This window comes from Microchirus variegatus (assembly GCF_963457635.1).
Source record: "Microchirus variegatus genome assembly, chromosome: 7".
Classification (NCBI taxonomy): domain Eukaryota; kingdom Metazoa; phylum Chordata; class Actinopteri; order Pleuronectiformes; family Soleidae; genus Microchirus; species Microchirus variegatus.
This window is the reverse complement of record NC_139808.1, coordinates 21,751,179-21,761,834: the sequence shown is the minus strand read 5'-3', so window position 1 is coordinate 21,761,834 and position 10,656 is coordinate 21,751,179. Positions and strand designations below refer to the sequence as shown.

At 41.6% G+C, this 10,656-nt stretch overlaps 1 protein-coding gene across 1 annotated transcript; it reads left to right on the top strand.

The window, feature by feature from the left end:
- Nucleotides 1-359: 359 nt before the first annotated feature.
- Nucleotides 360-1,364, top strand: LOC310929482 (neurogenic differentiation factor 1-like; the record flags this gene model as incomplete). The annotated part of the gene is made up of 1 exon (XM_083892253.1): nt 360-1,364. One exon carries the CDS (start codon nt 360-362, stop codon nt 1,362-1,364), a length of 1,005 nt encoding a protein of 334 aa, XP_083748379.1.
- Nucleotides 1,365-10,656: the final 9,292 nt, after the last annotated feature.

Below are 10,656 nucleotides of genomic sequence, written 5' to 3'. Positions count from 1 at the left end.
CTATCTATCTATCTATCTATCTATCTATCTATCTATCTATCTATCTATCTATCTATCTAACTATCTATCTATCTATCTATCTATCTATTAAAATAAATGTAATGATGATATTGATTACATCATATCCAATGAGAAATATTCTCTGTATTAGACATAGTTTTATACAATTCTAACCTAATATACTTTACTTCTTCACCTTTATTATCTCAAATCCCCCATAAGTTATAACACACAGGGTTCATGGGATTAACTGAAGTTTTAAATGAATACATGTTTATAGATGTATAGTTGAAAAAGGTAATTTTGGAGATTGTGCAGCACAGTGTGTTTGACACGTGTGTTCCTCCTCTTACAGTACCATGATGATTAAACCATTCATGAGACAAGGTGAGGGAGACGAGATGGTCAGCCCTCTGCAGTGGACAGATGAAGACATGAGCTCACCTGGTGGAGACGCCCCCGCCTCCTCACATCTCTGCAGAGCAACTGGAACAAATGAACTGGTCAGGGAGATGGGCAGTGAAGATGCTGAGGAGGAGGATGAAGAGGAGGAAGAGGAGGAAGGACGGGAGGATGAAAACAAGTCCAAACGACGAGGGCCTAAGAAAAAGCGCATTACCAAAGCACGACAGGAGCGTTTCCGAGCGAGGCGCGTGAAAGCTAACGCCAGGGAGCGCTCACGTATGCACGGCCTGAACGACGCCCTGGAGAACCTGCGCAGCATCATGCCATGTCAGTCCAAAACCCAGAAACTGTCCAAGATTGAGACGTTACGACTGGCCCGCAACTACATCTGTGCTCTGTCTGAGGCGCTGGAGGGAGGCTTGTCCACAGAGAGCAGGGTTTTCATGGAGACACTGTGTAAGGGACTCTCACAGCCCACCAGCAACATGGTGGCTGGCTGCCTGCAGCTGGGCCCTCCTCCCAGTGTTGGGATGAGGCCTGAGGACAGACAAAACGCTCAAGCACCATCTACTCCGCTTGGCGGCGTGGTGAGCTACTCCTCTCAAGGCTTGCCAAGTCCACCATATGGCACCTTTGACTCTCCTCACCTGCTTCACCTGAGGACGATTAAGGGAGGAGGGTTTGAGAACCACTCGCCACACGAATACAACAGTGGCGGTGTGGGGACGCCACCATATGACGGGCCCCCAACACCGCCGATGAGCATCAGCAGCAACCTGGGGCCCAAACAGGAGCTTTCACCACGTTACCCACCGCAACACCACTACTCCCCTTCTCCTGTGGACCAGGGCGTGTATCAGACTCAGAGCAGCTTTGATGGACACTCAGAGGGGTCGTATGACTCTTACCATCCACCACACATGCCCCCACAACATATAACCTCCATCTACAGAGACTGAAGTTGATCAGCAGTCGTCTCTTGGACTTAAAGACTAAAGCACTGATGTTTCTCAATAGAATACGATTTTCTGAAAAGTGATAACCAAAAAGTCTTCGAACATGGCCATTTTGACTAGATGTCCAGTTACTGTAATATCAGCACTTCTGAATTAGCTCTGGCTACGTCAGATATTCTACATAAATTAAAGTATTTTTTTATGTATTCCTTTATTTAACACCGTATATATGGACTATGTTTGTCTGTTTGTTTCATTTGTATAAATGTGTGGTCAAAGCCTCTTCTTTCTTTGTTACTTAGATGAATGGTTTGTTTGCTGTCGTGTTTTGTTATTATTTGTGTCCAGTTTTCTTAGCGAGGTCTTCTTATCTCAGTCGGGTGTAGCTTACAATGTGATAGACAGAGATATAGGTGAAGTAAAAAATGTTCTCAGGTTGTCTAATTTTCTATAGGTTTCGCATAGGATGTGATTTTTTTTATCATTATGATTTATCAGTTTCTTTGAAGAAAAGTTGATGTTAATAAAAAAAATAAAATAAATCTATCTGTCCATGGATTTTGTGTTTAATAGATAGATAGATAGATAGATAGATAGATAGATAGATAGATAGATAGATAGATAGATAGATAGATAGATAGATAGATAGATAGATAGATAGATACTGTTTACTTGCAACATTGGCTTATTTCTCCCTTGATCTCTGGGATTTAGCTTCACTAATCTGTGTCCAGTCTTTTAATGAAAGGGAGGATGTGCGAGTCAGGATCCTAAGATAAAGATTTATGATTAACATGGCTGCCAGGCCGACTTCAATGACACTGGGACTGCATAATCCCTGGTCTGGTATCTGCTCAGGCCATACTCACCAGTAACACATGGAATACATGCATGGCTGTCTGTTGACCTTTCAAAGAAACACATACATGTTCTGTATTGTCCCTAAAAAAGGTGTTAAACTTTCAGAGACGCTTGAGCTTCCCCCTTTTTTTGATTCAATAACAATAGTGAAGCAAATAAAAAAAAGAAATAGACAGCAAAGATATCTTTGGATATCTATAACCCTAACCCATGAAACCATTATCCGAACAACATATTTTTAAACAATGTGGGAGGAGCCATTTCAAGCTGATATTGAGCGAGAGGTCACCAGCATACAGACAACATACAGACACAAAACAACCATTTGTATAATACAGAAGATAAATGTATAGTAACAAATGTGCCACTTGTATATCAGTGGCTGTGGTTCAGTGATGACTGTGCTGGCAGTGTGTGAGTATAGGATTGATCGATCTGTGATGGAAAAAGTGCTGCTGCATATAGATGCACTGTATGAATGTGTGAGTGAATGGGTGTGAATTGGTGAATAGCAAAACTGGAGTGCAAAGCGCTTTGAGGGGTCATCAAGACTGAAAAAAGTGCTATAAATACAAGCCCTCTACCATTTACTTATTGTGATTCATGGTTCATGTTGGTCTGTGTGAAGGCCACCCACTGAGAGGTCAGTGTGCAGGGGTCACAAGGTCACACTGGGTCATGGCTCATTGGTGGGAATGGTCCAAGAGTCATGGTCACCAATGGCATTCTCGTTTTGTTGGTTAAGTTTACAAATCTGTACATTTCTGCACGGCCTCTCTTATCTGAGCGTTGGGTAAGTATAATGTTAGAGGTTGTATTATGGATAAAATGCTCATAATCCTGAAAAACATGCAGATGAATCCAGCATCTAGCGCTTGACCTGCAATGAGAAGTATATACAGCTTTGTTTTCAGTGGGATTAGCATAAGCTGATGTGTGTTTGCGGTGCATTTTCACTGCAAACTTCAAGCAACAGGATGAATAACACAAACAGGACACGTCCCTGCTCTTTAAAGACACTGATTATCCCCAGATCAGATCAGGCCTCAGAGAGTCGTGTTTGGGGGAGGGGGGGGGGAGACTTGGGGGGAGACTTGGGGGGGGACTTTTACACCCAATATAAAGAAGAGGCTGCATTTGCCCTTACCCTCTTTGACCCCTGACCCCTCTGATATCTGGATGAGCCTATGATGACAGCAGAGCTGCTATATATCTCATGTGCTGCTGTCTTAGCCAGCTCACTTATTATCATAGACTTTTAATCTCAGGTTTTTAGTCATTTCAATTCAAAACATAATTTATAATTTAATTCAATATTAACTTGAATTTAAAGCTGTACTGGGTAGCTTTTAAACATGAAAAATATGTGGGCCACACAGTGGAACGTGGGGCGAGCACTGTTGCCTCACGGCAAGAAGTTTGCTAGTTTGTGTCCCAATCCGGGCCTTACAGTGTGGAGTTTACATGTTCTGCCGTTGGCTTCTTGACTTTGACGTTGATGAAAAGATGAGCGACAGAAAAATGTGCAGTATGTGCTGTATGAATGGGTGAATAGCAAAAACTGTAGTGTAAAGCAGCTTTGAGTGGTCATCAAGGGTGAATTCCAATTCCTTGCTTAACCCTCAATCTTAACGCTCAATCTCAAAAATGCGCTCCCTCTACTGCAAGTGCTGTCCCGATTCTCAGAAAAATTAAGTTGAGGGCCAAGTTTAAGGGCTGTATCGCCCTCAATATTGAGATTTCCGAGACCACCCTCGGGAGCAAGGGCTACCCAGAATGCATCGCTTGATTTCACATAACAAAGATGCCGCCGAAAGCACGAGTACGTTACAAATTAAGTATTTTCTTTGTTAATAGAGATATAAAAATTATGAAAACCATTGTATTGTCTTAGTTTAGGCCCATATTATGGATTACTGACGTCATTGTTGCGTAACATTTATTTTTATTTTACGATCTTTTGTCAATAGCCGGCCAGTGCGCACACGCGATCGTTTGATAAGCCGTGGTGTGTGGTAACTGTCAGCTGAATATGTCCGTGGTTGTGGTATTTGTATGAGTATCATCTTATAACTAACTGACAACCTAATAACTTGACTGAAAAACGGATCATAATAAATAATCGTGACCTAAATGTGTTCTTCTTCTTCTTCTTTTTTGGAGTTGACAGACTGGACGCAGCTTTCGCGTTATAACCCTTAACACTTGGTTTTGAGGGCCAGTTAAAAAATCATTTAAGGGTTGAGCTTGAGGGTTAAGATTGAGGGTTAAAATTGAGGGTTAAGATAGGAATTGGAATTGGCCTGAAAAGCACAAAATAAATACACACATGTCCTAAAACATGCAAAGGTTAATTGAAGTGAGTGAGTGAGTGAGTGAGTGAGTGAGTGAGTGAGTGAGTGAGTGAGTGCCTCTGTGTTGACCCTGTGATGGACTGGCGACCTGTGGTAGAACTGTGGACAATGAATGAGTGAATGTAAGTTACAATCAAATTATTGTCAAATGGGTGAACACGATGCTGATTAAGTCTATAAGCTCTGCACGACTCTCTCTATGTCGCTCAGTATAGCGAGAGTTTAGATCACACGTCTCCTGGGACATTGACGTTTATGTCAAGACAGACACGCGGCAACATTGCCCTTGTGAAGTGAGTTTGACTGAAAAACACAATGAATGTACCTGTAACATTTCAGAAGTGAGTTCTAATACTACTCAACAGTTTAATGGGATTAATGCCTCTAGTCTGTCCTGTGCTGCTGCTGTACACACACAAGCGCTCTCTCAGTAAGGTTTGATCGTATTGCCTAACAGAGTCTAACTTCAGATGAAGGACACAACAATAAATGTTACATTGTTTCTGTTCATGGAGACCAAACAGGCAGAATAATAACAATATCATAGGTTATGCACTGCAGCTTTAAATATTGTGTCACTAAGTCTTTTAGTCACTGAACAGCGAGTGAGGCGAATGTGTAAAAAACATAACGTTTGTCTACTTGCACAGATATAATTCAATATGTGGATAATTTCTTACTAGGAATCACTATTTGAAATAGTCCAATTGACTGGATCTAATTTTTTTTTTATCATACTATTATCTGCAAGTGTGTGTATTAGTTATCATTGGGACATTGATAGGTTTATACGTGTGTGTGTGTGTGTGTGTTTTAAGAGTGCACGTTGTGTTATTTGGGATAAAACATTATTAAGCAGCTGATGGGAGCTCAGTGTCTGAACGGTTGCATTAACTCACTAATCCCGAGGGAAGAGGGGCAGTGAGGGCAGCAGCTCTCCGTCTGTGACACAAAAGCCTGCAGGTATTTGTGCTACACACTGCACTGTCAGACATTAAAAAAAACAAAAAAAAAACTATATAAATAAATAAAAATAAATAGAAAAATGTGAAATTTAAGTAAAGTAAGTAAGTATTAGTCCTATTAAATAAAAAAAGAAAAAAACCCCTAAAAGAAGTGATTTAGCTTTGTCAGCAACTAAATCTGCAAATAAGGAGAATACAATTGTACTGCCACCAAGTGGTTCAAGTGGTGAAATAAAATCTGTCTTTGGATGTAGGACAAGCATTTGACCACTAGGTGTCACCATAATACAACCTGCTGCAGATGTGTTGGTCTGACCATGGTTCTCCCTATATTGCTTGACAGTGCTGCAGATTGACCTTCAGTCATGTCTGTGAACAGTGAAAATCGAATATTGGTTTCTAATGTTGCATATGCATATAGAGAGTGTCAACACTTGAGTGAGTTGTCATCTACAAAGCATTGCATGCCAGCAGAGTGAGTGAAGAGTGGGAATAGAATTAACCTATTTACATGAAAACCGGTTAATGGAGAGTGTTTTGATGTGAATAATCAGGCTAATGAAGGTACCTGGGGACTCTGCTCTATCAGGAATCTGCATGCTGTCCTCTCTATCTCGCAGGCAATCGCATCAAACTCTGTAATTATTTAGCGTGAAAGTACATGAAAAGGGATTAATTAGGGGAAATCTGACTGATTAAATCTTCAAGAGAAGCGCTGGAATTAAAAGGTGTACAGGAAAAAGGATGAAGTTGGTGGGAAAAAGTAAGAACAACAAGGCTCCTCTCAGCAATGCTGGCTACACTGAGAACAGAATGGAGCCACAACAAACTATGTGTCTGATGAATCTAACTGAGGCAAATGATACATTTTGCATCCCCTCACTCATTTGTATAAGCTCCACAAGAACAGGAATGCATTGAATGATTATCTTTGGGCACAAAGTTTGCCAGGGATCAAATCTGTGAAACTGTGTGACAAAGCAACACCAAGAAACACCTGAAGGAACATCAGGACTGTTGTAAGACAAAAAGAATAATAAGGAAAAAGAGGGAGAAATGTATTCTATAGGTGATAGTAAAATGGATCCTTTACTTAAACAGAATAGGTTACAGTGGGGTCAGGATTGAACTATGAGATCAACTAAAATGTGTGGATAACAAATTCATTGACTGCCACTGAATTTTCTTAAGAAACCATTGGATTAAAAAAAACAAAGATCTAGAGTAAGCAATTGTGTATACATTTGCTTCATTTACATGAATTAATCAATTTTAAGGGAGACGCAAAGAAGTAAGTGTGTGTGACCACAGGATGCCCCATTACTTATGTTCTATTTTATGTTTTATTTGCATAGAGAAAATAAGCCGACACGTCTCAGTGGCCAGCAATGGCTTACAGTAATGTGCTGCTTGAGTGATTCTGCTCCACATGTCCAGATCAAAGGAGACGCACATAAACACATATGAACTGCAAATAGATCAGTCAGAGACTGTAATAATGTAATGGTGGGAAGACTTGTAAAAAAAAAAGTATATATTTAGAGAGAGAATGAGGGGATTGACCCTGAGACGGACGAGGGAAGAACTGTGAATGTGTGTGTGTGTATACTTACTAGACCTTTTCTGGCATAAACACTGACCTTGTCAGGACCAGTAGTATTCATGGAGATGAAAACCTAGTCCTATTGTGGCAGAACCTCATTTTGTTAGGTTATTCGGGTTAGACATTTAATAGTTATGGTTATGGTAATGTTTTGTTTAGTTTGTCCAAATGAATGGAAGTCAACGCAGTGTCCTAATAAAAATAGCCACACAAACCTGTGTGTGTGTTTGTAACTGTATCCTCCGGTGAAATATGCTTACTACTCAACTTTGGCGTCCTTCCCCACTGTCCCCAAACCTGACCCTTACATGGCACATTGCCAGAGGGTGTTAATGTGTATACGTGTCCATTTTATGCAAATGAAATGAAAGGGAAGGTTAAATTTAGTTTACACAGACATCTCCTGCTCAGGAATGTCAGAATGGGAGCGTGCTAAGCCGGACAGGACAGTGTCTCTGTTTTCACTGCTCACGTTTAACACTTGGTTTACTTTCGCATTTACAAAAGAGCTCTTCACACACCAGATGTCCGTAAACTGCTCATAACGTTGATGGACTACACTTAACCCTGCATTTGCACTCCATATTCCCAAAGTGACTTGTGGTGCAGGGGGTGTAGAGCCGAGGCTTTTGAGTGCATCAGAATAAGACCATGCGTCAGTCTCACCTCAGCCCTCTCCTCCAGCTCCTTCACCTAATACCGTCCTACCTCGCTGAAACAACACGTGCAAGCACATACGTGATATCTGATCTGAATGTACACCTTAAATGGCAGCAGTGAGGAATCGACCTGCAAGCATACGACATTCCCTCAGTATCACGTTTGTAAATGTTGTGTCACTATGTTTATTTCATAGCCATTCACATTTATCATCATCATCATCACAGTTAAACCAAGCACGTCTCCTGACCAGGAGGTAAACTGATGCACGGCATTTTTAAAGAAGGGTGCAACAGGATAACCCGACAAAGACATTGGGGAGCACAGTGACCAAACACACTTGGGAGGCAAAGACAAATTGAACACAGGTGACAACAGGGCAGGAAAAAATACAATTGAAATAAATAAAATGGAATCTATGACACAAGAAAAACAGAAACTAAATCCCAAGGTTAAGAAGACTGAAGGAACAACACAACAACAAACTGAATAAACGTCAGAACAAAAAGCGCCTGCAGTAAACCAGGAGTCATGACAGGTCTTGGTGTCCATGAATAGAGGACAACTGTTCCTGACAAGGTCACTGTTTATGTCACAAAATGTGCTACAAATGCAACAAATACAACACACACACACACACACACACACACACACACACACACACACACACACACACACACACACACACACACACACACACACACACACACACACACACACACACACACACACACACACACACACACACACACACACTGAGCCCCTCCCTCTTCTTACAATCTCCCCCCGCCTAAATCTCCCTCCTTCCACAGTTGTCGTCACATATTAGGTTCCCCCCTCCCAAGAAGCAGAATTAGCCCCTGGAATCTCGTGCACTTGTTTCCTTTGCTCTCATTAAAGAGTTGGCAGCATGAAGGGGAAACAGAGGGGAACCACAGAGGTGTCAAAGGGAATCTGAAAAGAGCAGGTCAAAGGGAGAGACAGTGATTGTGAGGAAGATGAAGAAGCAGAAAGTCAAGACACCTGCTGTGTGACGCAGCTACACTTGTGTCTGTCTGCACAGAGCATTTCGTGCTCCATCCTTCAGCTGACTGGTCTGAAGTCTGCACTCGCGTTGCTTGAAACAAATTCATCTGAAGAGGACTTGTATCTGTGTTGCTGTGTGCCGGCTGACCCGCTGCTCTCTGGAGTCTCTACTGGACAGAGGATCTGGATCACCTCGAGCTTTGAGAAGAACAGAGGTGACCAATGTGGGGCTCAGGTAAGATCGTAACAGACTGCTGAACAAAGTAACGCCGCCCACCACTGTGAGCGTTCTCCCTTTGATCACTTGAACATGCACAGAGAAGCTGGATCAGCCTGGATCTTCTCATTATTGCAATATTCAGAGCAGAAGAGTGAGTGATCGTCTCACATGAGGCTTTGAAGTTTTCTCTCTTTGATCAAAGGTAGTCTCTGCAAACATCAGCCCACAGTGTCGGACAAGATCCCTGGATTTAGACCTTGTCTGACCCTCAACCTAATGACATATATCAGGGGAACAGGGGAAAATAGAGAAAGAAAGATATACTTGGCTTCAAGAAATGAGGCTCTGTCAGACATTTCAGCACAGAGAAAGAGTGCACATCCACAAAACAAAATTCAACATTTTGAAAATGATTTTGCTACAGGACTTCTGGTTGGTTGAGTTCACTGTCATTAACAGGAGCTGTTGTTTTATTGTGAAGGTTTCTATTGCGTAACAAAGCTTGCATGCAAATTAATCCAAGGCTCGTCGTCGCCTCTAACATTCTGAACCCTCATCAGGTCATTTTTTGTGAAATTGTGAAATAACAGAACAAGAAACAAGCAATTCAGCCTCCACTCAACACCTGTCCCAACCCTCCGAGGTGCAGCTCATAACTCGTCTGCCTTTGGCCTGCACTGCTCTCACTTTAACACACTGTTTGTCAATACATTATATTGATTTACAACCAAAACACAGCCGGCTGCATCTCAGTTAGTAAGTTTGTGCCTCGGCTTCAGTCCACATCATCTCTGAACAACTGAAGTCATAAAACACAAACGACAGACATGATATACGCTGAGCAAAACATTAAGACGTCATATACTGTATACTGTATATCACAGCTGGTGCATGTAGTGTTTAGCACACAAGGGCCTTTCTGCATAAGTTTGCATGTTCTCCCCGTGTGTGCTAGGGTTTTCTCTGGTTTCCTCTCACAGTCCAAAGCAATATGTGAATGTGAGAGTGAAAGGTTGTTTGTCTCTATATGTGGTCCTGTGATGGACTGGCGAATTGTCCAGGGTTTACCCCACTGAGACAGCTCCCCTCGCGTCCCTCCTGCGGAGGAATTCATGTTGGTGAAAGAAAATGGATTGATGAATATATATGTGTATATAAATTATGCAGGTAAGAGAAGAGGTGAGATATGCAGGTGATTCTACACTATACATCGACAGCATTCACAATCAGTGAGCTGAACATGGCTTTGAGTGCAGAACTAGAATCTGTTTTTAGATGGATCAGAAGTAATAACCTGGTCCTACTTTCATCAAAGACATTATGTGTATCCATATTGGGTTAATTGGTCAAGTATGTGAGACCAAGCTGAATGAGAGAACAGATATAATGACTGTTAAGATGCCACTGAAAAAACCTTTAAAAGGTTCTCTGGATCAAAATCTAAAAGTGTATACAAAGCCTTAACATTTGGGTGTAGAATTTACTTTTTTCGAATAATCTTATTCCAAAAAACTGGAGAAGCAACTCTGCATGTCAAAAATCTCTGTTGTTTGTTGTTTACTGTCCTAAAGTTGTTTCAGATCACAGTCAAAGCGACAGCAAGACT